The sequence below is a fragment of the Pagrus pagrus genome, assembly GCF_965226575.1.
Source record: "Pagrus pagrus genome assembly, contig: HAP1_SCAFFOLD_47, whole genome shotgun sequence".
Taxonomy (NCBI): domain Eukaryota; kingdom Metazoa; phylum Chordata; class Actinopteri; order Spariformes; family Sparidae; genus Pagrus; species Pagrus pagrus.
The window spans coordinates 35,037-62,455 of record NW_028175416.1 but is presented as its reverse complement, the minus strand read 5'-3'; the positions used below and the strand labels follow the sequence as shown (position 1 = coordinate 62,455).

Genomic DNA, 27,419 nt, shown 5'->3' with positions numbered 1-27,419 from the left:
GGTTTGAACAATAGGAAAACAATGGATTGTGGTGCTGGTTCTGACCCCGAGGGAACTTTACATGTGTATAATTACAAATACGACAGACCACAACCGTATAACTAGGAGTCCATTATGCACATTAGAGAGCAGAGAGACACCAGGAGGAGAATTGATGGCCAGAGGAGAGAGAAATTGAGCTGTGGTGTCAGGACAGTCAGTGCAGAGTTGGTCAGAGACTGGTGGCTTAGCTTACTGTATACGCATTAGCTACGGATATGCTTACATCACAACATCGTACAGATTACTACCATGTATCATGCAATAAAAAAACTAGTATTGATTATCTAATACATGTCGGAGTACTGATACTTACCAATGACAGAATATATAGAATATTTAGATTGACTACAGTAACATTATGACACAAGTTTGGTGAGAGAACATACATTTTATTAAAAACTGACTCATGAAAGTCATGACGTCAATTCTTCCCCTCAACAGCCAGCAGATGTCACTATTTTGACTGTATCGAATGCTTCGAAGCAGTGCATCATTTTCCAGGCAACTTTGTCAAAGTGGTTCAGTGCTTCAGAAAGCTTCGGTTTCACCACCACTAGGCAAAAGTTGCAATGATGGCTAAGGTGACCCATTCAATGGGTAAAATAATAATAAATAAAAGTCAGATAGCCAGCTTTACAGTGTCACATTTCATTGATTAATTTGGTGTTCCTGTTCAACCACTAGATGGCAACACCAGACATAAAATATTCATACTATTCAGTATTTTTTGTATAGCTAGGCTATTTAAATGTCTCAAATACAATAAATTTGGTTCCACAATAAAACACACATTAACAGATACATTGTCATCTAATAGTTTGCCCATGAAATCACATTTAGCACAGTCTACAATTTATAGCCATCATGGATGCCATAGCGATAATCAAATCAAATTACACTATCATCAAAACTGTAATTAATCAAAATTTTCCAGAACATATTCAGTTTATATTTGGCTGGCAATATGCAATCAATACAACTATTTACAATTCAACATTTGGAGAGTACAACATAACACAACTCACCATTTAAGAACACACTCACTCATCACTTGTATTGGAATTTAGCTCGCCTCTCTTTCAAGCAAGCAAAGCGATCAATCACCCTCTCATTGAAATCAGGCATGTTCCTGACAAGTTCCCTCTCCATGGAAAGCAGGCCCAATGCATTCAGACGTTCCTGTTCCATTGTATTTCTCAGGAATGTCTTGAACCTCTTTAAGGTGGAGAAACACCTCTCAGCTTCAGCTGTTGTCATTGGAGTGATTATGAGGATGTTCAACAGCGCCACAGTCTCAGAGAAGGTTTCCTGGAGGTTGTAGCTCTGTAGAACCTGGTACAGAGCCAGTGCACTGCAGGAGCCCCTGAAGTCTGGACTTTCGTAGATGAGAGAAAGCTCAGTCCTGAGCCTCTCCTTGTGTAGCATGGGGTATGCCCTCATGGTGGTATTCAGAGCCTCTTCAGGGAATGTTTTCAGATGCCGGTCAAACAGCTCTGCCTCTAGCAGCACGGCACTCACAAGGTAGCTGGTGAAGGAGAACCTGTCTTTGGCATGGCCCAGGATTGTTTCACAGATCTGTTAAAATGATAAAAATGTATAGTCAGTAACACACAATTGTAAAAAAAAAAATTCTACTGGTGTTGGCATGAATGTGGCCATGATCTACTGTATCTACTGTCTCACAGTTCCAAAGTATGCATTTTATTATTCATGCAGACTTATTACTGTATCCTTGTGTGAGTATAATGGACAAGTAATGGGTGAGTAAAACAAATGACTACCATCCATTACTGAATTACTGAAAAAGAGATTGTGACTTTATCACTTGGTTCCAACACTTGAGTATGCCTACATCATTGGTCAGTAGTGAATGCAGATACCTCTTTTGACAGCCTCTGCTACTCTTGTTCATAAGGCTCTCCTTGATCTTGTGGTACCTGGTGCTTCTTGCTGCTGCTGTTGAGAGGAGCTTTGGTCCCTGAAGGGAGACAGATCAAAAGTGTGAGAATATGATGACAGTATGTCAATGCCATTATCAATAATTACTCTCTTTAAAAAAAACAGTAATACTAGTAAGTAATAAAAAATTGCCGCGAAACTCTTTCATTCACCAATATTTTGTTATGATACGCTAGTGCTATTCCCCTCTGAGTCCGGGGGTTAGCGGTTATCAACACCCGGGGTCTGTAGGTTGACCTACTGACCTCTGACCTGGACGATATCATCTCCGACCGCTGCCCGGCTCATTCTGATAATAATCATTCCGCTTCGGCATTCGGGTCCATTTTTAGTGCAACTAGCCAGAGCTTTAGTAAGTCTAGGTTGCGGAGAGGAAGCTGAACTTCGTCCAGCTGCTCATTTTGTTCAGACAAGTCGGACACACGCAGAAACGAACCGTAGCATTAGCGATAGCAACAAGGCGCGCCGCAGTCGGAGATGACATCATCCAGATCAGAGGTTAGTAGGTCAACCTACAGACCAACAGCTAACCCCGGACTCAGAGGGGAATAGCAGTAGCGTATCATAACAAAATATTGGTGAAATTAACGAATTTTGCGGCAGATAATGTGTTATTTAGAGGCTACATTGCACTGCCCTGTGTACTTGCATTATACAGATATACGCGGCTCTCAGCTGGATCTAATTTCGTTGGAACGACTTGTAATGACACCAAAGTTATCTGGGTGAGTAAATGATCGTATTTTATGCTAGAAATAAGGTCCAGATTGTAAAAAACGGTTATTATCCATTAATAATCAAAAGAAATATACCATCTGACCCATTTAAAAAAAAAAAAAACAGTGTTATGAGTATGAAAAGCCTCAGAGTTATCAATGTCCTGTATCAAATCATGAATGCTGGCAGTGAATATGCCAACAGCTTCCTCCTTGTTGATCTTCTGGAGGGATCTGGAAAGGGGAGCCGCAGCAGACGAGGACAGGACAGTGCTGCACTCTCGCACTCTCAGAGAATCCATGAGGAGCCAAAAATGCTGACAGAGATGAAAGACATATGTGAAAGGCAGAAGATTACAGTACATAAATAACACAAGATATACAAACTGAAATACAAGTTATGATACTTTTTCATCAGAAATCACAAGAAGACCCTTACCTGCTTTATTTTTGCACAAGTTCCCTCCTGCGTCTCAATGTTTCTTTCCGTTGGAGTTACTTACTTCAGTTTCTCCACAACAGGCTGAGCAGTTAGTAAATAGAGACATAAGCTGGCTTTGGCACACAATGAACTTGTCAGTAGCCCTGAAAAAAGAAAATTACCTATTAATTTGCACCATGACACATCTTGGGCTGTGCCTGGAAAGCTAGGATAATAAGAGGTCAATCTTTATACAAATATGTAACTTAATACATTCAATGGTTGGTTTACTACATATACCCTTGTCCAACCTGCAATCCCATACAACAGCTCTGTCACAGAATGTGTTCAAGTGTGTTAAAAATGGAGGTCAGATAGTGTTGGAGTTGTACCGCCTGTATGCATATAGATAGCATATATAACTCGAAAAATTGTATTTCCTGCGAAAATACAGCGTGAATGCTGACGGCTGAAGTGATTTCGGAAATCTGCTGAATGTGCTGGAAAACACTTGCCTAATGCATAAAAAATGCATACAACTATGAGAATGAATGGTCAAGAATTTGCAGAAAAAGCTGTCTTTTTTCAAAAGCTGAAAAGTCAAAGGCGGAAAAGTAATAGGTTCAAAGAGCTTAAAAAGCTGAACATTTTGATAATTGGATGGTTTCTCTAGCTGAACATGAAGCTGAATATTTGAAAAGGATGAAAAGGCTGAAAAGCTGAAAAGTAATAGGCTGAAAGAGCTTAAAAAGCTGAACAGTTTGACAGCCAAACAGTTTCTGTAGCTGCATATGCTGGAGCAATAGCAGAACCAAAGTTGAAAATGTCCCCATAAGAATGAATGGGAAAACACCTCCCAAACTCCTGCAGGTTTAGAAAAAAGTGTAATGGTTATGGCCAAAATATGTATACAGTGCAGGAGACATTGCTGAACCATGTGATGTCTTTTTTATTTCTGTAAAGTGAAAAATGAGGGAGCCAGAGCGAGAGACAAAACCGGTACCGTCTGCTCCACTCCAGAAATTTAGGCTCAAAGTTAACACTGCAGCTTATGGGGGAGTTGCTGGAGTGCTTGTCGCTCGAGGGCTTCTACAGCCAAAAGTTTAAGTCCTACATCTGAAATAAGAACATCACCTGAAAGCCAACAAGATTTCCTACATTTCTATGTATATATTGTCTATGTGAAGTAAAAGCTGTGGGACCCAAATCAAGATGAAGAGAGTTTTTTCTCAAGTTTTTGCAGCTGCTCTCCACTCTAGCGATGATGTCACCCACTCTAGCTCACGCAAATGTTATAAAACAAGACTTACAAGTGGCTGTTCACGTTCAGCTGAGTCTCTGTCTGATCCGTTACTGTCTCCTGCCGGGGCGGCAGCACCAGCAGCTGCTGACAGACAGCGGTCCGGATGAGGCTGTCGGCACCGAAGGCACCGCACCGCACCGGGGGTTGGAGGGGAGAGGGGGGCGGGGGGTCGCACAGTTCTTGCTTCGGAATCCCAGTTGAACTCCATCAGATCGCTGGAGTGATAATCCTCTGGTTTAAACTGAGCGACACACAACCGAGTTTTTCGTAGCTGACGCAGAGGTCAAGCCCCGTCTCTTCAGCTGCACAACACGCACCCAGGCACGGAAGATAGCACCGTTTTTTTTCTGGTGGACCGGTGGACTCGATGTCGTGACAGGCTGGAGTTTGTGAAACCACCACAAACTGAATAATTTACCATGTCTATGATAACGCAATCCAAACCTGCTGTAAACACACTGACTCACGATAAGACGACCGCTCTGACAAATAGCCATCTGCTCCCACACTAAGCTATGGCAGCTGCTAGCATACAACTCCCTCTTGTGACGTAATATGACGCGATGTTGGAAAAAAAAAAAGAGAGAGACAGAGAGAGTTTTTAGGCGCTGTGCTCACTTTTTCGGTTAAATTTGTGCTCTTGTGTCTTGAAAAAACATTTCAAATCCTCACTCAACTTTTCAAATGGTATTTTTCACACATTACATTTATTTTGTAAACCAGTATAACCTGCAATATGAAAAATCCTTAGGCACACTTGTATTGGGGGGTCAACCACCGTGCAAAATTTAGGGTCTCTAGGGTCAAAGGGGGCCATTTAAGGCCAAAAAAGACATGTAAAACTGTTTAACAAAAATATCAAAACTTTATTCTAAATGAATACGATTTGAGTATGTTGCTCAGCTAAAATTGTAATACAAGAACATTTTGGTCCCATAATTGGAGCGTTCTTCGCTTTCCTAGTGGCCAGCAGTTGTGAGCTTTTGGAATAGATAACAAGTTTCAAGTCATTCAGTTTGTTGGAATGGTGAGCCTCATTTGGTTTAAAAATGTGAAAGTTTGAAGGCCCGCCTACCAAAAAGTAGATGTTTAATCAAAGCCAAACCAATGCTTATCTACTCATCTGGGGCTACAGAACAACATATCAAAAGCTCAGACTTCCACGACCTCTATAAAAAAAATGCTATAAATTTGTCAGTATGTCAGAGGGTGTAACACCCTTGGGTTTTTGAAAAGGACCTTTTTTCTAAATGACTTATATTTTGCTTTCGTATTCTTGTGTAGGGGCCCCAAGACAACCTCCATGCAAATTTTGGGGTCTCTAAGGTGAAAGGGGGCTGCATGGCAGCCAAAGAGACAGGGGGTATTAAAGGTGAAAAAACAGGATTGAAGGGATTTAGCCAGATTTTTATGTTGCTCACTTATAAGTGTCATACAAAAATATTTTTGTCCCATAATGATTAGAGCTTTCTAAAGCTACTTAGCTTTCCTATTCAAAACACTCTGTACACATTCAGGATGACAAACTCTGTTATTCCTCTTAATCTGCACACAAATGCACCAGTCTGCTTCGAGTCGGATTATGCTGACCACTGGGGCATACCTTTTATGCAAGAGTGTTACTGTTCTGTGCATGTTTAAAATACTTTTATTAAAACATGTTACTGTATATCCTACTGTATAGCCTCCCCTTTCACCCCCTCCATGCCCCCGGCTTTACTGTGCGGTCCCGGCCGGTGGAGCCCCCGCTGCACCATCCACCGGGCCGCCGGTAATGCTCCACTGTCACACCAACTGGGGTAAAAGTCCTCGCAGACATTTCATGGGACACAAATAATCAAAGTGCACGTGCAGCTAGTGGAAACGAGCCAGGAAAGAGCATGCATGACAGCGTGACGTGAGCATTTCCTCAGAATGATTGACATGTTGGAGGACAAATAAGATGATCCACCCGGGGTGCTGCATTTGCAATGTTATAAAAGGTTGGCCACCAGAAAAATATCTATGACCCAGTAGGATTACAACCTATATGGACAAGCAAGTTAATTTTTTGCTGGAAATCCAATATGGCCACCACAATATTAGCCCCTGTATAATTGAGGTGAATAGGGCAAAAATTTAAACTAAGAGATATATCCATGAAACTTCACAGGTTGATCACTGACATGAATAAGAACATCCTTTGTATTGGAGGTTTCCATGAATATATATTTAAATATGCAAATAGGGCATTATTTGATTACATTTGCCTTAGCCTAACCCTAACACTGTAAAGTAACTCGGATTAATGGGTAGTCGGACTTTTGGGTGGTCGGACTGACGTATGCTCCCCCAATTCTGTATGGAGGCAATTTCCCGAGCAGCATCAGAAATCTCTCTAGTGAGAGGGAGAAGACAGACTTCAAAGCTAAGGCTGTTAAGAGAGGACTCAGGGTGGGGGAGGGGATGCCACCATAGGATGCCACTCAACAGGCTTAGAAACTGACCTTCAGTGTCACTACAATGAGCTGCCAGAGCTAAAATATCAGTCTTTCCTAAATATTGTCTCAATATTCAGCCTTCCATGATAAGTCATTTCTTACAAGTTACAAAATTTAATAGAAAAGAAAAATTCTAATTGTATTTTTTATTTTATTTTCAATAGTAATTTAAATATACATATCTGGTATAAAATATGTGAAAATCCCTATTAAAGATAAACAGCATTTAAAAAGTTCAGACTTGTGCTGCTCTGTATCTCAGATTGAATAAGTGCCATACTACATGCTCCTCTGAAAGTTCACAGTCAGGTCAGGTGCAAGTCAGGGTGGGGGAGGGGAGCTTTCAATGCACCTGCACCTCCAAACTCCCTCCAAAAACACTGCTGCGTTCAAGGCAGGCAGGAATTACTGATTTCCTGGAACTGAATAAATAATGATTATTAATACATGTTTAACTTCTTAATCCCTTTATGATTTGAAATTATTTGAAGATAAAAAAATATTTTAACTCATTTTTACTAATCAAAACCATCCCATGGCTTGCATGACTGAGAATATTAAGATTATTTCATTTTTAATAGGCAGTTTTCGTAGTATTCACTCTGCTTAAAACTATATTTGAAGTAATTATTTAATATGGGAGTAATTACCTCAATCTGTAGTATTTTTGCATTGAAACATTTGATAAAAGTTTCCTTTCAATTTGAGGCCATAACAGTAGTGAAGTTTCCCACTGCCTGTGAATGCAATCGGAGAAGCGGATCGTGCAGAGAAGTTGACTGAGGACTGGAGGTATGTTTGCGATACTATTTTTTTTAAATTAATTTTTGCATGTTATCTTGTCGACATTCAAATTACCCCATTTACTAAATGTTTGAAACCTTAATTACTATCGTCTATTGTATCCTCGTAGCATGAAGTCCGCGAATAAAGCCAAGCCGTATTAGGTCGATTGTAAAGTTACAAAATACATAAATTACGAGATTGAAACAAACAGTGAAAGTGATTCAGATTTTAATGATTAACATCTGTGATAGACTGCCATGAGCTGTTCTCATGGCACAATCCTTTGTGCATATGGTGGCATGCAAGGTTAGCCACAACCACTAGCCACAGCTGTAGTCACCATGGATTTTATTTCAACCAGTATGTAACAAATTACATTTCCATGCTCAACGCTTTTTTTTTTAATGTCGACTTACTCGATTGTGATTTTATACAAAGACGTATTGAAAATGTCAAGATTAAACTCTGCAGGGGACGTCAGCGCCGTTTTGGGAGGAACGCGCATAGTCAAAAATGACCTCCTAGTGTTTACCAAACCACACCTTGACCTTGTTGGAAAGCGTCATGAGGTCAAAGAAAGATGTGAATGAGAATTCAAAAGGACTGAACTGTCTGCGGTGCTCAGAGAATCCGACTACACTATGTCTTCGGGTGTTATTGACATGGTCTGCGAAGGAACAGAAGCACATGGCTAATTCATATGCAAAATAATGTCATCAGACTGTTCGGACCTTCTCTTGAATTATAAACTGTAATTATAAACTTGAGAGGCAGAAGAAACTTTCCTGGAGAAATATACCTAACCATGGGCGAAACTTTAGTTTCAGAAGTGGGGGGGATACAAGTAGGAACGGCAAATTTGTGTACGCATAGCGCGTGTTGTGTTCTGTAACGCTGTTACGTTGGAGTGTCACTAGATGGCACCACTGAATAAGACAGGACTATGTATGTAGGTGAAGAGAAGAAGAAGGAGCTGTTGTTATGAAGCTGTACTTCCTGCTGAAGATGTTGAGTAAAGTCCCTTGAGCTTACAAGTTGGTTTTCATTCTTCACTACACCACAGTGCGCTCGATTTCTGCCTGCGTAGAGCTTAAATCATGCCATTTCTATTTAACCCTAGCCTACTATTTTGTCATTAGCCATACTGCCAGTGGCGGAGCGTGGGTCTCAGCACAGAGAGGGAGGAGCATTCTCGATGGGCCCTTGTGATAGTTATTTAAACATTGCATTTATTCCATTATTTAAACATGCTAGTCACACTAAATATTTCTGCAGAAGACAATGCCACAGATCACCCCCTCTGACACACACACACACACAGGTCACTGTCTGAGTCAGTGGCTACCATGTCTAAGCCATGTAGCTACCATGTTAATTGTAAACTGTCTGTGTCCATTTAATGTTTGTGTTGTACCAAAGACATGGTAGCTACTGACTCAGCCAGACATCAACCTGCTTGAGCTTTCAGCACCATAGACAGTGTTGGTCACAGACTGACAGTCAGACACAAATCAACTCAACTCAGTAACCAATCACACAAGCAGCTCCATGGCTCCATGTTGTCCCTGTGTGATGTTCAGGACAGGTGAGGACAGTCTGAGGACAGAGAGCTCTGAGGTTGAAGTTTATAATTATGAAATGCACCGTGAGACTGTGACAGGTCTGTACGTCTTGACCACATGTCAGCTGTTCAGCTGTAGTAGAGGAAACTCCGCTGTTCTCAGCTCCACCGCAAGGAGCGCTTTTATTTTTATTTTTATTTATTTTTTTAATTTAGCTCCGGTAGCGACCCGGCTGAAATGCATGAGGATGCGCGGATCCGGTGTATTTATCAAGGCTTGGTCATCCTGCTGAGGCACCGGGTTGGTTTGAGCTGCGTTCATGAAGCCAGTCTTTAATCTCGCGTCTCCAACTTGTTCAGAACGCTGCTGCCCGATTTTTAACAGGCACGTCCAGGTGTGAACACATTACCCCTGTGCTGTCGTCACTCCACTGGCTTCCAGTTCGTTTTAGAATTGATTTTAAACTTTTATTGTTTGTTTTTTACTCCATTAATGGCCTGGCTCCCTCCTACCTGTCAGAGATTTTAACTGTCCGCGATCATGGCAGGGCCCTCCGTTCTTCCGGCCAGCTCCTGTTAGAGGTACCAAGGTCAAGACTTAAACAGTGGGGCGATCGTTCTTTTGCTGTCACAGCTCCCAGGCTGTGGAACAGACTGCCCCCTGACATTCGCACCACTACTGACCTCAGCCTTTTTAAATCGAAGCTGAAGACACACTTTTTTAGATTGGCATTTAACTCTGACTAGGGTAGTCCTGCTCTTAGGTGTACTTATTTTGCCTGTTTTTTACTTAATGCACTTTTGGAGGGCCTTTAACACCCTGCAGCACTAGTAGTACTTTCTTGTGTTTTCTTGCAGCACTGTAGCACTTTCCTGTGTTTTTTATGTATTGCTTTTATGTATTATTTTATTGTTTTGATGTAAAGCACTTTGGGTACCGTCTGGCTATTGTAAAGTGCTATACAAATAAAATGTGATTGATTGATTGATTGATTAAGTTAGAGGCTACTTTCAAACTCGTTACTCACTGGTCGTCAGCGTTTTAGCGATCGTACAGCCTGAGGCCAGTATACAACAGGTAACGGTGTTGTTGTCTCTTTTCACCTCCTCTCTTCCTTGTGTGATCAGTGCGCTGCATACACGTTTTAAACAGAGATGGCTAAGCGCCTGGTTTAACATATTAGTTAGCTAACGTTAGCTACAATAGTGTATAGAGTAAAGTTAGAAATACCAGTAATGACTAATCAACTCACATTTTCTTTCTTCCTTTTTAGTCCCGTTCCAAATAAGGACTTTAAGTTGAGCTGTCGGCTCCTTTTCATCTTTTTGCTGCTGTGCCGCGTCCTGTCTGTGTCTTTGATTGAGCACGTAGTGTGAGGGGGGCTTCCGAGCGGTCAGTTTACGCAGGGTTTCTTGTTGTTTTGCAATTACAGCCTGTGCCTACTGTTAGTTTTCAAAGTGTAAAAAGTGGGGGGGACAAAAACATGATTTTGAAAAGTGGGGCGGACATGTCCCCCCTGTCCCCAGTGGAAATTGCGCCCTTGTCTTCATAGCAAACAAGTTTTTACCTGGAATTTAATTCATTAAGGGTGAAAACTGGCTTATGTCAAAAATGAGCCTTTCAGAGCGAGAGGAGCCTATTTTTGTCTAAGCTGCATTTCACTGAAAAAAGGTCTTTCAAAGAAGTTTTCTAGCCTGAACAGGTTGAATTTGGATCTTCTTCATGGCAAAGGAGTTTTTACCTGGAATTTAATAGATTAAGGGTGAAAACTGACTTATGTCAAAAATGAGCATTTCAGAGCGAGAGGAGCCTGTTTCTGCACTGTACAGTAGCCTAAGCTGCATTTCACTGAAAAAAGGTCTTTCAAACAAGTTTTCTAGCCTGAACTGGTTGAATTTGGATCTTCTTCATGGCAAAGGAGTTTTTACCTGGAATTAAATTCATTAAGACTGAAAAGTGGCTTATGTCAAAAATGAGCGTTTCAGAGCGAGAGGAGCCTGTTTTTGCACTAAGCTGCATTTCACTGAAAAACGGTCTTTCAAACAGGTTTTCTAGCCTGAACTGGTTGAATTTGGATCTTCTTCATGGCAAAGGAGTTTTTACCTGGAATTTCATTCATTAAGGCTGAAAAGTGGCTTATGTGAAAAATGAGCGTTTCAGAGCGAGAGGAGCCTGTTTTTGCACTGTACAGTCGCCTAAGGCTGAAAAGTGGCTTATGTGAAAAATGAGCGTTTCAGAGCGAGAGGAGCCTGTTTTTGCACTAAACTGCATTTCACTTAAAAAAGGTCTTTCAAACAGGTTTTCTAGCCTGAACTGGTTGAATTTGGATCTTCTTCATGGCAAAGGAGTTTTTACCTGGAATTTAATTCATTAAGGGTGAAAACTGGCTTATGTCAAAAATGAGCATTTCAGAGCGAGAGGAGCCTGTTTCTGCACTGTACAGTAGCCTAAGCTGCATTTCACTGAAAAAAGGTCTTTCAAACAAGTTTTCTAGCCTGAACTGGTTGAATTTGGATCTTCTTCATGGCAAAGGAGTTTTTACCTGGAATTTAATTCATTAAGGGTGAAAACTGGCTTATGTCAAAAATGAGCATTTCAGAGCGAGAGGAGCCTGTTTCTGCACTGTACAGTAGCCTAAGCTGCATTTCACTGAAAAAAGGTCTTTCAAACAGGTTTTCTAGCCTGAACTGGTTGAATTTGGATCTTCTTCATGGCAAAGGAGTTTTTACCTGGAATTTAATTCATTAAGACTGAAAAGTGGCTTATGTCAAAAATGAGCGTTTCAGAGCGAGAGGAGCCTGTTTTTGCGCTGAAAAGTGGCTTATGTGAAAAATGAGCGTTTCAGAGCGATAGGAGCCTGTTTTTGCACTGTACAGTCGCCTAAGGCTGAAAAGTGGCTTATGTGAAAAATTAGCGTTTCAGAGCGAGAGGAGCCTGTTTTTGCACTAAACTGCATTTCACTTAAAAAAGGTCTTTCAAACAGGTTTTCTAGCCTGAACTGGTTGAATTTGGATCTTCTTCATGGCAAAGGAGTTTTTACCTGGAATTTCATTCATTAAGGGTGAAAACTGGCTTATGTCAAAAATGAGCATTTCAGAGCGAGAGGAGCCTGTTTCTGCACTGTACAGTAGCCTAAGCTGCATTCCACTGAAAAAAGGTCTTTCAAACAAGTTTTCTAGCCTGAACTGGTTGAATTTGGATCTTCTTCATGGCAAAGGAGTTTTTACCTGGAATTTAATTCATTAAGACTGAAAAGTGGCTTAAGTCAAAAATGAGCGTTTCAGAGCGAGAGGAACCTGTTTTTGCACTAAGCTGCATTTCACTGAAAAAAGGTCTTTCAAACAGGTTTTCTAGCCTGAACTGGTTGAATTTGGATCTTCTTCATGGCAAAGGAGTTTTTACCTGGAATTTAATTCATTAAGGCTGAAAACTGGCTTATGTCAAAAATAGACGTTTCAGAGCGAGAGGAGCCTGTTTTTGCGCTGTACAGTAGCCTAAGCTGCATTTCACTGAAAAAAGGTCTTTCAAACAGGTTTTCTATCCTGAACTGGTTGAATTTGGATCTTCTTCATGGCAAAGGAGTTTTTACCTGGAATTTAATTCATTAAGGGTGAAAAGTGGCTTATGTGAAAAATGAGCGTTTCAGAGCAAGAGGAGCCTGTTTTTGCACTGTACAGTCGCCTAAGCTGCATTTCACTGAAAAAAGATCTTTCAAACAGGTTTTCTAGCCTGAACTGGTTGAATTTGTGTGGCGGAGCGCTGTTGAACGCCCGTCATTTCCTGACCGGCGCGCTCTCTCTCTCAGAGAGTGCCGGTGGGGCGCCTCATTGTTCCGGCAGAGCCAAGCTCCTTATCACCTGTTTCCCCGCCGGCCGCATGTCGCGGTCCAGCAGTGAAATAAACTTTTTACCCTGAACTCTGTTCTCCCCTCCGTGGGTTGTCGAGGGTGCACACTCGGCGCCTACGCGACACGTACACACACACACACACACACACACACACACACCTACACACATGCTCACCTGCTGTTGCTGCGGAGGTCTGTCTCGGGTTCACGGGCCGAACCGAGGCAGTTCCGGGCCACGTCATAAGTAGCGCACTGTGGCGTGCTTCCATGGGTCAGGTGACCATGGACTAAACTATGTGTGTTAATTTGTTTTGAAATATTGTTAATGTATGTGTTCTGTGGGAAAAGTGGCACAGCCATATGAGGGGTTATTAGTGCCACAGTACTGGGGTTATATTTAAAGGGGTTCTGTTAGTTTTGTGCTTTGTTTCCCAGTTTATGTTTCTTAACCCCTGTGTTTTGTTAATTGGTTTGCCCGGGGGAGGGGCCAAGGGGGTTTTTAAAGAGAGCTCGGCTCACTTGAAGGAAGGATTCGGCTGAGTGGCATGTGGATAACAGTTGCTGCCTGTTCCTTGTAAATATTTTTTTTACTCTGTCATATTGTAAATATTCCTGCGTTTTTTTTGTTGCTTTGCCACCTGTGGGTATTTTTGTCTTTGGGTTTTTGGTGTAATAAAAAGAAAATCACCAAACTAAAGTTTGCCGACTGGGCCATCATCTTTCCAAACCAGCGTTTCAAAGTATCGAACCCCGACATTTGGTGTCAGAAGTGGGATGGCCAGTCGCCGAGGGCGCATCCGGTACACAGGAAGACGGGTACTGGGTTGCGCTCACAAAAGGAGGAACCAGTGCAGGACAAAGATGGCGAGGAGGGAGCCTGGTCCACAGCCGAGGAGGACGAAGGGGGTGCGGCGGCCCCAGTCCGGCAGGCCGGCCCTGGAGCTCCAAGTCCAGGAGAGGAGCTGGTGGCGGTCATGAGGACCTTCCTGGAGGGACAGCAGAGAAGAGAGGAGGGGTTCCTGGCAGAGCTCAGGGGACTCCAGGCTTCGTGGCCAGCCCCGCAACTGGATCAGGCAGTGGCAGGGCCGAGGCCGGTAGCACCTGTCCCTGCACCTGGGTCCCTATCACCATCTGAGAGGTCGCTGATGAGCCTTAGAATGGACTTACCTACACCTGCTGCACCGCGCCGCAGTTCACCCTTAAGGGCGGCAAGGTTTGGGGTGAGCAGTGGGACAGAACCTCCGAGGCCGGAGAGCAGACCCTTTGGTGACCCCAAGATTCCCCAGTACCTGGCTGGGGAGGACATTGGAAATTACCTGCTTCGCTTCGAGCGGATTGCCAGAACGTGTGGTTGGCCAGATGGTGAGTGGGCGTGTCGCCTGGTGCCGCTACTCACTGGGAAGGCGCTAGAGGCGTACACCGCTATGGACGAGGAGAGGGCTCATTCATACCCGGACCTGAAGGCGGCACTCCTGACCAAGTTTGACGTCTCACCGGAGACGTATCGCCAGCAGTTCCGGGCCATGGCAGTTCCACCGGGAGAGAACCCAACAGAAACTTACCACCGCTTAAAGGGTCTCTACCGTCGATGGATTCGGCCAGAGCAGCATACCAAGGAGCAGATCGGTGAGCAGGTCATCTTGGAGCAGCTGCTGCGAGTCTTCCCAACAGACATCCGCACCTGGGTGAAGGAGCACAAGCCAACGGATGGGTTAGCTGCAGGCAAGCTAGCGCTGCAGTACCTCAACGCACGGAGGGGAGGCCCGCCTGCTTATCACGGTGGTCCCAGTCGCCAGGTTTCGTCGCAGCCCAGACCAGCAGCCAGAGCCAGCCAGCATCCGCCTGGAGAATCCCGGCCCACACCTCGCCAGCGCAGCCCCGGTAAGGAGTTCATCTGTTTCTACCGCCAGCAAGCAGGGCACAAGGCTTCGTTGTGCCCCATCAGAAAAGCTAAGCTTAGCGGGGCATGCTACACTCCTCGGGCTGAGGTTGCAAGTGCTGGGGGAGGGCAACAGCGTTTTAAGGACGTTACCATTAATGGTGAGTCTGTGACTGCTCTGGTTGACTCGGGGAGCTTCCTGACGCTGGTCCGAAGGGAGTTGGTGCCAACGGGCGTGGTGGATTATAGCAGACAGGAAGACATTTTGTGTGTGCACGGGGACAGCCATTCCTACCCCACAGCTGAGGTGACGGTGGTGGTGGATGAGCAACCTTACCTGCTGACGGTCGGGCTGGTGGAAAGGTTACCTGTTGCTGCTATCCTGGGGTGGGACTTACCTGTGCTGCTGGACGTGCTGCTGGAGGCCGGCCCCAAAGACAGTGACCTGGGGAAGGGTTTGTCCGGTTATGTGATCACCCGCACCCAGGCCAGGGCGGGGGTGACAGCCGACCCAGGGCCGAAAAAGGGGCCCGATCCAGAACTCTTTTCAACCCTGGACAGCAGTTTGTTTGAGGGGCCCATGAAGGGGCCCAGGAAGTCTCGCCGCCAGCGGCGGTTTGAAAAGGGGCTGAAGTCCCGGGAGCCGGACTGTGCAAAGGGACTGGCAAAGGGCATGTGGGAGGTGCCAGAGGACATTGGGGCCCTGCAAAGGGAGGATGGGACTCTGAAGTCCTTGTTCGCCAAGGTGGTTGGGGGGCTGGATATGTCAAAAGGGGAGAAAGAATGTTTTGTTGTTGACAGTGATGTTTTGTATGCAGTGGCGGAGGGGGTCAAACGCCTTGTGGTTCCTGTGTCATGCCGGCCGATGATAATGCACCTGGCACACACCTTGCCTTGGGCAGGTCATCTTGGCCGCAACAAAACCTATTTGCGCATATCCCCCAGGTTCTATTGGCCTTCCATGTATGTTGATGTGCAAACCTTCTGCAAAACCTGTCCCACCTGTCAGAAAACTTGCTATGTCTGCCAGTCCGACCGAGCCTACCTACAACCCCTGCCCATGATCTCCACTCCGTTTAGGCGTGTGGCCATGGACATTGTGGGCCCATTGGTGAAGAGCAGTGGGGGGCACCAGTACATCCTGGTGCTCTGTGACTACGCCACACGGTTCCCAGAGGCTTTCCCCCTGCGCACGGTCACTGCTCCTGCTGTTCTGCGTTGTCTTGTTCAGTTGTTTTCCAGGGTTGGTGTACCGGACGAGATCATCACAGACCAGGGGACCAACTTCACCTCCAGACTCCTGCAGCTCTTCCACCGGCACTGGGGATTTCGGCGATCAAGACCACCCCGTACCACCCTCAGACGGACGGCCTGGTCGAGCGCTTCATTCAGACCCTGAAGAAGATGCTGCAGAAGTTTGTGGCCGACACTGGGAGAGACTGGGACCAGTGGCTGCCCTACCTGCTTTTCGCCTACCGGGAGGTTCCCCAAGCGCCCACAGGGTTTTCCCCGTTTGAGCTTCAGTATGGCTGGGAGGTACAGGGGCCATTGGATCTGCTGCGGAAGACCTGGGAGTCTCCCGCAACCGGCACCAGTGACCGTGGTGTGGTCCAGTTCGTGCTGGAGATGAGGGACCGGTTGGCAAGGTACCGAGACGAGGCCGAGGTCAACCTTCGTGAGGCCAAGCAGACCCAGAAGGCGTGGTACGACCGACAGGCCAGGCACAGAGAGTTCCAGCCTGGCCAGAAGGTCCTACTCCTCCTGCCATCCTCCAACAGCAAGCTGCTGGCCAAATGGCAGGGCCCGTACACCGTCCTCAGGAAGATGGGCCCGGTGACCTACAAGATCCACCACCCGGACAAGAAAAGGGCAAAGCAGGTTTACCACGTCAACCTGCTGAAGGAGTGGTGGGAGGCTCGGGTTCCCGTGGCGTCTCTGCTGGTGACGGCGGTGGACAGCGCGGGGGAGGAGGAGTCTACCCTCGCCGACCTGAGCCAGTCTGCGGAGCCTGCTCTCGGGCACCTCTCTGCCGCCCAGTCCAGCCAGCTGTGCCAGGTGTTCCAGCGGGTCGCCAAGCTCTTCGCGGCCAACCCGGGGAAGACTGACCTCGTGGAGCATGTGGTCCGGCTGAAAGACAAGGGGCCGGTTCGTCAGAGGGCCTACCGGGTGCCCCAGCACCTGGTGGCCAAACTTCAGAAGGAGGTGGAGGAGATGCAGCGCTTGGGGGTGATCGAGCCGTCGCAGTCTGAGTGGTGTAGCCCGGTGGTCATTGTGGGGAAGAAGGACGGTTCCCTGCGCATCTGCATGGACTTCAGGAAGGTCAACGCCATGTCAGAGTTCGACGCCTACCCGATGCCCCGGATCGACGACCTGCTGGAGAGGATTGGTCGGGCTAGGTTCATCACCACCCTGGACCTCTGTAAAGGGTACTGGCAGGTACCCCTGGAAGCGTCCAGTCGTCCCTGCACAGCGTTCCAGACACCTGCTGGCCTCTTCCAGTTCACGGTGATGCCCTTCGGCCTACATGGAGCACCAGCAACTTTCCAGAGGCTGATGGACCGTGTCCTGCGGAGGTGTGAGGACTGCAGTGCTACCTACCTCGATGACGTGGTCATCTTCAGTGCCACCTGGGAGCAGCACCTGCATGATCTGGAGCGAGTCCTGGGCCAGATCCAGCAGGCAGGCCTGACGCTGAATCCAGCCAAGTGTCAATGGGCCTGGGAGGAGGCGAAGTACTTGGGGTACCGGCTTGGACGAGGGGAGGTCCGACCACAGGTGGACAAGGTCGAGGCCATCCGTAGCTGCCCACGCCCTCGCACGAAGAAGGAGGTGAGGTCCTTCTTGGGCTTGGCCGGCTGGTACAGGAGGTTCGTCCCACAGTTCGCCACCCTCGCAGCACCTCTGACAGCACTGACGGCGAAGGACCAGAGGAACCCGGTCATCTGGAACGAGGACTGCGAGGCGGCGTTCCAAGCTCTCAAGGCCTGTTTGTGCTCTTCGCCAGTTCTGAGGAGCCCTGACTTCAGCCAGCGGTTCCTGGTTCAGACCGATGCCTCAGCGGTGGGACTGGGGGCAGTCCTGGCCCAAGGTGAGCCTGGTGACGAGCGACCGGTGCTGTACCTGAGCCGGAAGCTGCTGCCACGGGAGACCAGGTACTCCACTGTGGAGAAGGAGGGCCTGGCCATCAAATGGGCCCTGGAGAGTTTGAGGTACTACCTGCTGGGGAGAGAGTTTGACTTAGAGACTGATCACAGGGCTCTGACCTGGATTAACTCCATGAAAGACCACAACAGTCGTCTCACCCGCTGGTACCTCTCTCTCCAGCCGTTCCAGTTCCAGATCCGACACCGAGCGGGCAAGACCAATGTTGTGGCAGACTATCTCTCCAGGTTGCCGCACATCGTCAACCTCGGGGAGGAGGGGGATAATGTGGCGGAGCGCTGTTGAACGCCCGTCATTTCCTGACCGGCGCGCTCTCTCTGTCAGAGAGTGCCGGTGGGGCGCGCTGCGCCCTCATTGTTCCGGCGGAGCCAAGCTCCTTATCACCTGTTTCCCCGCCGGCCGCATCTCGCGGTCCAGCAGTGACATAAACTTTTTACCCTGAACTCTGTTCTCCCCTCCGTGGGTCGTCGAGGGTGCACACTCGGCGCCTACGCGACACGTACACACACACACACACACGCTCACCTGCTGTTGCTGCAGAGGTCTGTCTCGGGTTCACGGGCCAAACCGAGGCAGTTCCGGGCCACGTCATAAGTAGCGCACTGTGGCGCGCTTCCATGGGTCAGGTGACCATGGACTAAACTATGTGTGTTAATTGTTTTGAAATATTGTTAATGTATGTGTTCTGTGGGAAAAGTGGCACAGCTATATGAGGGGTTATTAGTGCCACAGTACTGGGGTTAGATTTAAAGGGGTTCTGTTAGTTTTGTGCTTTCCCAGATAGCATACGGATGTGGGCCACTTCAGGCAACAATCCGGCACTGTAGGCATTCTTCTGGCCCGCACAAAACAGATGTGAGCCTAAACTGGCCCATGTGGTAAATGCTACATTCGGCCCTTATATCACAAAACAGATATGGCCCATCTTTGGCAAATACGTGGCAGAGTAGGGAATGGTTATTCCTTAAGTGAACCAAGGCTGGGCCACATATGGTTCAGCACACGTGGCCCACCTTTGCTGAAACACATTTGGGCCAGTTTTGGGCAAAAGACGGCAAATTAGCATCGACTAATCTGGATGTGAGCCTAAAGTGGCCAACATATGAGAAAATACAAGTGGCCCACCTTTGCTGAAACACAATTGGGCCAGTTTTGGCCGAAAGACGGCAAGTAAGCATCGCCTAATCTGGATGTGAGCCTAAAGTGGCCCACATGTGGTTTAGCACACGTGGCCCACCTTTGTTGAAACACATTTGGGCCAGTTTTGGCCGAAAGACGGCAAATTAGCATCGACTAATCTGGATGTGAGCCTAAAGTGGCCCACATATGAGAAAACACAAGTGGCCCACCTTTGTTGAAACACATTTGGGCCAGTTTTGGCCGAAAGACGGCAAATTAGCATCGACTAATCTAGATGTGAGCCTAAAGTGGCCCACATATGGTTTAGCACACGTGGCCCACCTTTGTTGAAACACATTTGGGCCAGTTTTGGCCGAAAGACGGCAAATTAGCATCGACTAATCTGGATGTGAGCCTAAAGTGGCCCACATATGACAAAACGCAAGTGGCCCACCTTTGTTGAAACACATTTGGGCCAGTTTTGGCCGAAAGACGGCAAATTAGCATCGACTAATCTGGATGTGAGCCTAAAGTGGCCCACATATGGTTTAGCACACGTGGCCCACCTTTGTTGAAACACATTTGGGCCAGTTTTGGCCGAAAGACGGCAAATTAGCATCGACTAATCTGGATGTGAGCCTAAAGTGGCCCACATATGACAAAACGCAAGTGGCCCACCTTTGCTGAAACACAATTGGGCCAGTTTTGGCCGAAAGACAGCAAATTAGCATCGACTAATCTGGATGTGAGCCTATGTGGCCCACTTATGAGAAAACGCATGTGGCCCACCTTTGCTCAAACACAATTGGGCCAGTTTTGGCCAAAAGACGGTAAGTAAGCATCGACTAATCTGGATGTGAGCCTAAAGTGGCCCACTTATGGCTCCACACACGTGGCCCACCTTTATTGAAACACATTTGGGCCAGTTTTGGCTGAAAGACGACAAGTTAGCATCGACTAATCTGGATGTGAGCCTAAAGTGGCCCACATATGGTTCCACACAGGTGGCCCACCTTTGTTGAAACACATTTGGGCCATTTTTGGCCGAAAGAAGGCAAGTTAGCATCGACTAATCTGGATGTGAGCCTAAAGTGGCCCACATATGGTTCAGTAACATTGTGGGGTCCATACTTTGTGAAGTACAAATGTGCCAGGACAAGAAAAGACAAGACAAGTTAAGTTAAGTTAGTTTGCTTCTCTCATTGAACCGCTGTCCACTATTCAGGGTATAGGGGATAACAGGACCCAAATGCAGACTCAAATGGAACAGTTTATTATTTTAGAAAGAGGTAAATAAACAGGTAATCAAAGTCCAACAGAAATAAAGTAGCAACAAAAGAGTCAACGAGCCTAAGTCTCGGACAGGGGAAAAAACAAGGAATCCAAAGTGCAAAGTGCAAGTAGATATTCCTTTTTCGGTGGAAATGTTCCATGATGGGCATGATTGGCAATGTTGCAGCATGAACGACCTGCAATATTGATCCTTCACTCATTCTGGAAGAAGCTCGCCACTAATGGAGCCCCCGTCCAGCTTCTTTGCTGGAGCTTGAAGCAGTTAGAGGACTGAAGACCTTTAGGCCTGAACTGCCTTAATGGTGTTCTCCACTATGGAGGTGAGAATTTTATCCAAGCTAATGTCTATCATGAACAACACATCCCCATGGCAAGCCCGGATGTTGCACCCATGATACAAAGAGAAACAAAACCGTTCATAAAAATCTGAGAGAAAAAAGTTAACACAACAAGCGGATGGTGAATTCTGAGAGTTGTTATCCGTCTGATACCAGCAGGAATTACATACAGTAGGCATAGTCAAGTTTAACTTGTTCTTCTCTTAGTGCAATATTATCTGTCAGTATAAATAATATGCTGACTGTGATGAATTTGTTGTTTGTTGATGAAAGTTAATTTATAAAAATATATATATATTGACCAACAATTCTGTGTTTTCTCTGATTTGAGTATATGCATTTTCATGTGTGGCCAATGGAATGTCCTTCCAGAACTTATTCTATGTACAAATCCCTACATGTTCTCATGCTTGTCAAAGCGCTGGTTACTGAGGAAGCGAGTTTGCACACATTGTTGAGTTACATGTGTGTATACGTGTCTGGTTATTAATATGTGTATGAATGTGGTTATTAGAGGAGGATAGTTGGACTGTTATCTGTTTGAATGTGTGATAAGAGTAAGAGAGAGTATGTGCTGTTGTGCACTTCATGATTTGGTACTCTTGTTCCCTGCTTTTACTAGTGTATTCTGTCTATTTTTAAAATATTATGGTCATCATGTCACTCATATTTCAATGATTTTAATACTGTATCTGCTTTAACTTTACCTGCCCAGGGACTACAGGCGGAACTATAACCTGGCTCAAAGCATCTCTTTTTGTCTTACAAGATTAATGTTTTTTTGTGCATTGTCCCTGTTTTAAATAAATAAATTCAATTCAATTCATTAAATTCACAACATACTGTACATTCCTTGACCGAGTGTGCCAATAAGAGCATAGCCTAGGCCAAGAGTGACAGTTCATTTGTGAACAGAAACCGCTCCCACCTGCTCTCTGTGTCACATAGAAAATGACTGGCAGGTCGACATTGGAAAATGTATTGACCTACATTTACCTGAACATATCACCCACAGTGACAGTGTTTTTTTTTTTTTTTTTTTTTTTTTATTAAGTCAACGCTATTAAGTCTGTAAGGATCGTATCTTTATTCAAACTCTACTTTCCGTTATGTTTTTTTCCGCTTTAAGTTGGAGTTTTCCAAATTACGAGTCTTTTGAATGCATCATATTCGAATTGACGAAAGGGAGCAAGGGAGCAAAAAGTGCGCGAGCCGGAGATCGAGGAGAGAAGTCACGGTGAGGTGAGTCCCTGAACGAAAAATAAATGAATGAATTTCTGTGGGAAACATTCAGCTCTTATTGTTGGAACTTCACATTGTTTTGTCAGGTTGCCAGTGCTGCGAAAAATGTTAGCTAGTTAACATTCAGTTTTTATACAAGGTTAATATGACCAGGCAGCAGGGCTCGAAATTAACGATGTCCCGGCGGGGACCATAAAAATTCCTGCTGGGACACACTTATATTTTGTCCGGGACAATTACGGGACAGTGAAAAAAAAATGTCAAACGCTCACTCTCAAACAAAATGCTCAATTCCCTCCTCCGTATATCATTGCATTTCCCTGAGGTTGAGGACTATAATGCAGAGCAGGCAGTTGAGAAGTGGTGGCAAAGTGGTCAGAGAACATGCCGACCCATGTTCAACGACTCTGTGTGAGACAAGAAAAATAAATCTCTGTGGCAGTGAACTTTCCCTCCAGAAAACAGCATCCCCAGCGTCCTGTTTACTGATGGTGATTATGTAATTTTGTACGAAAAACGTAACTTTGTCACTTTCCAGGATGTTTGGTGGGTCAGGATCTCAATCACAACACATTATAACAGCATCCATATGATTATAACAGTCAGAGGGTACATGTTTAAACACATGCCGCTGAAAGCCCCACTAGGATTCAGAGAAGCACAGTACAGAAGCACAGAATGTGTTGCTGCCGTTATTACTGGTACCGGTGCCGCGTCGAGTCTCCCTGATCCTCTCCCCAACACACAGCCGCTTCTAGCCGCAGCGGCAACCTGAGCGGGGTCGCTCTGCGAACTACGGCGCCGCGGAGCTACAGGCCCCGGTCTTCCTACTCCTCTCCCCCACATACAGCACCCTGTGCTGGGTCGCCCAGAGCGACGAGTCTCCCTCCAGCTCTGGAGCTCTCCACGGTGCTGCTAATGGCGGCTTCTCATCGTCTTTCAGACCTTAGACCATAGCTTTAAGTAATACAATTAATTAAAAATGCTGATAGTCTAATACTCGTTATAAAATACTTATAATACAACAACATATACACCCAATCACATTTTATAAGGCACCAGTTTAAAGCTGCCATTCTTAAATTGCTCTGTTTGCTTTGAAGAAGACATACTCTGTGCCGAAATGTCAGCAACCTGCACCATAATAAAAATATCTAAAACTATGTGCTTCACCATCTTCTCCAGCTATTTATCTGCCCCCTGCTCTAAGATGCACCAGTCTGCAATCAGTTCGTCAGCTGAAGGCGAGAGTTTTCCTCCTACAATTTTAGTAATTGGCTGGTCATGGCTAGACTGTTTTCAAACTACATTCATTGCTGCCCAACTATGGGCAGGATATAGCATGTCATGCAGTTAGCCATTTCTCACCATTGTGTGCAATCTATCCAAAGCTTTACAGTTTTCTCAATTTTTAGGAACGGTCAGAAACAATCAATTGACGGCCACTGCAACAGACCAGGAGGTGGAGGCTTATATAAAAAGGTGGCTTCATCTCGCTGGAGACAGGGATGGTGGGAGGAGAGAGAGAGAGGAGAAAAGGCGTGCCACACAGCTCGCACGTAAGTCAGCTACAATACCTATTTTGCAATATATGTGTGATACTGTTCTACAGCAGAAATCAAGATGAAGCTGTCAGCATATGTAAAAAAAAAACGAGCGCAAAGTACAGAACAAATCTCCCCAATTCTAAATGAGCAAATACAATTAAAAAAGGCAGTGTTGTGATTTTTGCCATTTTTTCCGCTATGGTCACTTAGGAATTAGAAGCTTGTTCAGCCACCATGCAGCAAGCATAGCCATTTTCTTGTAAATGTAAAGATTTCACTTGGCAGTGGTGGGACAGTAATGTAAACTGTAACTGGAATTGTCACCCATTGCCTTTCTTAAAAGCCAGTACATGGGTCTGAAAAGTAGGGAAATCACATTTCAGTTAGAAACACATCTTTAATGAAAACTGTATTTGACTTTAGTATAATATTCTATCTACAAAATAAATTAATGAATATGAAGCAACAGCTGAAATATATTTTTAAATATATTAATATTACATGCCATCTCCCTGCTAAATTGAACTGGAATGAAAGAACCCCCTATCAAACACAAAAACATACTTCTAATGTTAACATGAGTGGATGAAGTTTTGAGTTGTGGTCTTATCTAACCTCAAACTTTTCCCTTTACTGCTGCATTCATGGTCTTCAGCTCCACCATGTGGGCAGGTCTGATGTAACTACACAGCGATTGTGTGAGTGAGGCTAGCTGACTCATTGTCATCTCAGACTTGATATGTGATAGGTTTAATATGTAGGATGGAGTTGCTTCCAACTGAGAGCCTCAGCCATGTTGCAATGGAATATAATACTTACCTTGGCATAATATATAAAGAATAAACCAGGACAGAGAGACCTCACCTCAACTTTTATCCCAACTCTCTCCTCTTGTGAGGGCTTTTAGATCTGAGTATGGCCCCAGTGTTCCGCCAGAGCACCGTGCCATAGCACACAGACCTCTGGTCCAGTAAATGTCCAGTTTTGTGGATACCTATTACGCACCACCAGACTGACAGCTATCTTGGGGGTCCCCATGGAGAGTCATTAAAGAGGAAATATTCAAGATTTTTACCTACTTTTTACTTAAAGCAGAAGTAAGCGATCCGGTCGTTTTGGCTAACTTCCTGTCAGCGGATGGAGTTAGCAGTCCCCGCCCTCTTCCCTACGTCAACACATGCGCATGCATCCCTTGGCTGCACACACAGAGAGGACCGCCCCTTTATGCCGTTCTCTCTCCTCATTGGATAAAGGTTGTAGGATACAAGGAAAGTTTTCTCCTCGGCTTACAGCAGAGCAGGGTGACTGACAGACCCGTGTTTCGGACCAAACACTCTATATAAGTGATTGCTGTCGGAAGATATAACTATATAAGACTTATATTAACACAAACATTCCGCTTACTTATGCTTTAATGAAACAGCTTCAGAGTAATGTTGCTGGCTTGTTCCAGGGAGAATGGAGGCTCTCTGCCTTCCACCTAGCGTCACTTGGCTGAAAACCAACCTTGTAAGATCAGACCCTCCGACCCAGTATCCCAGCTCTCGTGCTGGCAGCATCATGACACACCAAAACACCCTGTATCCATTATCTTTTTATGAAAGGATAGAACCACACAAATACACACATTGCAACATGTATATGATATGCTCCATTAATTGCATTATGGCTGGCTTCAGTGAACCAACAAATGCTGAGGAAAGGTTAGCAAAATAGCAAAAAATCAAATGGCTGTGCACTATTCCCCTTTAACATGAAGACAAACTCAAATATACATTATGTTTTATTACTGTAACTTCAGGTTAAATGTGAAGTTTGTCAGAGTGTTTGATGAACACAATATTGTATAACTTTATATCACTTTACAGGGCCTTTTTTGTTTGGTCTCCTGATAAGGTTTTGTGTTTTGCACTGCAACCATATACAGTAACCACAGTACTGCTTTACTGAGTCAACAAAATATGTTCTTTTGTGCATTTCTTAAAGGGCCAGATGAAGAGGAGACAATGGTGGGGCCATGAGTGAGCGTGTTCCGCAACAGTGTTCCGCAGTCAGAATTTTCATGTTCATCTTCATGTTTGTTTTGTTTGTGTTGTGTTGTTGTTTGTGGCACATGTTAAAAAAATAAAATAGTTCTCTACTGTTCACAAGTTGTTTCTCGTGTCTGGTTTTTTCTTCAATTCTTCAGTAGGTATCTTCATCTTTGACTGAGACCAACAAGACTGGACCATTGCCACCATTTAACACAGTATCTGGAGGTACCATAATGACATGTACAGTAGCCACAAATTCAGACCAGTTCTGGTTTATTTATATGATGTGTTCATATTTGACATAGAACTTTGTCATGGTTTGGTTGTGACTCCAATGTGTACAGGCTAGACAAGATCATAGACTGTAAACCAGTTCTGATGTATTCAGCTCTTGGTTAATATGTAGCATTATGACTAGGCTGTGGGTCATATGTGAGAAACAAGTGTGGACCACTCATGTCATTCCATGTGGTAGGTGGGTCAGAATAAAAATGCATAGTGGCCCAAATTTGGGTGAGTGCTGGTTTATTTGGTCTATTTTTGGCTGACACTTGGCACTGTGTTGGTTTGGTTGTGGCCCACTTCTGGCAAACAACTGTGGACCACATTTGTGCCATCATTCCAAGTGGTATATGGGCCAGAATAAAAATGTACAGTGGTGGCCCACATTTGGGTGAGTGCTGGTTTATTTGGTCATGGCTGACATTTGGCACTGTGTTGGTTTGGTTGTGGCCCACTTCTAGCAAACAGCTGTGGACCACTCATGTGCCATCATTCCATGTGGGATGTGGGCCAGAATAAAAATGTACAGTGGTGGCCCACATTTGGGGGAGTGCTGGTTTATTGCGTGTCGGCTGACATTTGGCACTGTGTTGGTTTGGTTGTGGCCCACTTCTGGCAAACAACTGTGGACCACCCTTGTGCCATCTTCCCATGCCGTACTTGGGCCAGAATAAAAGTGTACAGTGGCCCACATTCGGTTGATTGCTGGTTTATTTGGCCTGTTTTTGGTTGACATCTGGCATTGTGATGGCTTGGTTGTGGCCCACTTTTGGCAAACAGGAGCGGACCTCCCAAGTGACATCATTCCATGCGGTATGTGGACCGGATGAACATGTCAGGTGTGGGCCAGATATGGGCCAAAAGAATTTTGCTATCTGGGTTGTTTCCCAGTTTATGTTTCTTAACCCCTGTGTTTTGTTAATTGGTTTGCCCGGGGGAGGGGCCAAGGGGGTATTTAAAGAGAGCTCGGCTCACTTGAAGGAAGGATTCGGCTGAGTGGCATGTGGATGACAGTTGCTGCCTGTTCCTTGTAAATTTTTTTTTACTCTGTCATATTGTAAATATTCCTGCGTTTTTTTTGTTGCTTTGCCACCTGTGGGTATTTTTGTCTTTGGGTTTTTGGTGTAATAAAAAGAAAATCACCAAACTAAAGTTTGCCGACTGGGCCATCATCTTTCCAAACCAGCGTTTCAAAGTATCGAACCCCGACAATTTGGATCTTCTTCATGGCAAAGGAGTTTTTACCTGGAATTTAATTCATTAAGGGTGAAAAGTGGCTTATGTCAAAAATGAGCGTTTCAGAGCGAGAGGAGCCTGTTTTAGCACTGTACAGTCGCCTAAGCTGCATTTCACTGAAAAAAGGTCTTTCAAACAGGTTTTCTAGCCTGAACTGGTTGAATTTGGATCT

The 27,419-nt window shown here is 45.3% G+C and overlaps 1 protein-coding gene and 1 long non-coding RNA gene across 4 annotated transcripts; one reads left to right on the top strand and one right to left on the bottom strand.

The window, feature by feature from the left end:
• Window positions 1-416: 416 nt before the first annotated feature.
• On the bottom strand, window positions 417-22,867 carry LOC311253806 (uncharacterized protein). Of its 3 annotated transcripts, none has more exons than XR_014621924.1 (4): window positions 4,449-4,843; window positions 3,157-3,302; window positions 1,923-3,034; window positions 417-1,617 (listed from the first exon to the last, which is right to left on the bottom strand). XR_014621924.1 is itself a non-coding variant. In XM_084384277.1 (4 exons), the coding sequence occupies exons 3-4, from the start codon at window positions 2,073-2,075 to the stop codon at window positions 1,090-1,092; spliced, it is 624 nt and encodes a 207-aa protein (XP_084240403.1). In that variant the 5' UTR covers window positions 2,076-3,034; window positions 3,157-3,302; window positions 22,855-22,867; the 3' UTR covers window positions 417-1,089. The 3 variants fall into 3 exon arrangements, 2 of the variants coding, with proteins under 2 accessions (XP_084240403.1, XP_084240402.1); XM_084384277.1 differs by lacking the exon at window positions 4,449-4,843 and adding an exon at window positions 22,855-22,867 and having other exon boundaries at window positions 1,980-3,034; XM_084384276.1 differs by having other exon boundaries at window positions 1,980-3,034.
• On the top strand, window positions 22,078-25,840 carry LOC311253807. Its single transcript, XR_014621925.1, has 3 exons — window positions 22,078-22,149; window positions 23,565-23,708; window positions 25,683-25,840. It is a non-coding gene; the product is annotated as an uncharacterized lncRNA (long non-coding RNA).
• The last annotated feature ends 1,579 nt before the right edge of the window (window positions 25,841-27,419 follow it).

What these genes read in the sequence shown, in the direction of transcription:
- LOC311253806 (XM_084384277.1), bottom strand. Translation starts at nt 2,075, where the DNA reads ATGGCATTGACATACTGTCATCATATTCTCACACTTTTGATCTGTCTC. An exon ending in GCAGCAGCAAGAAGCACCAG is followed by an intron (nt 1,618 to 1,979) that starts GTACCACAAGAT and finishes TCATTTTAACAG; the next exon opens with ATCTGTGAAACAATCCTGGG.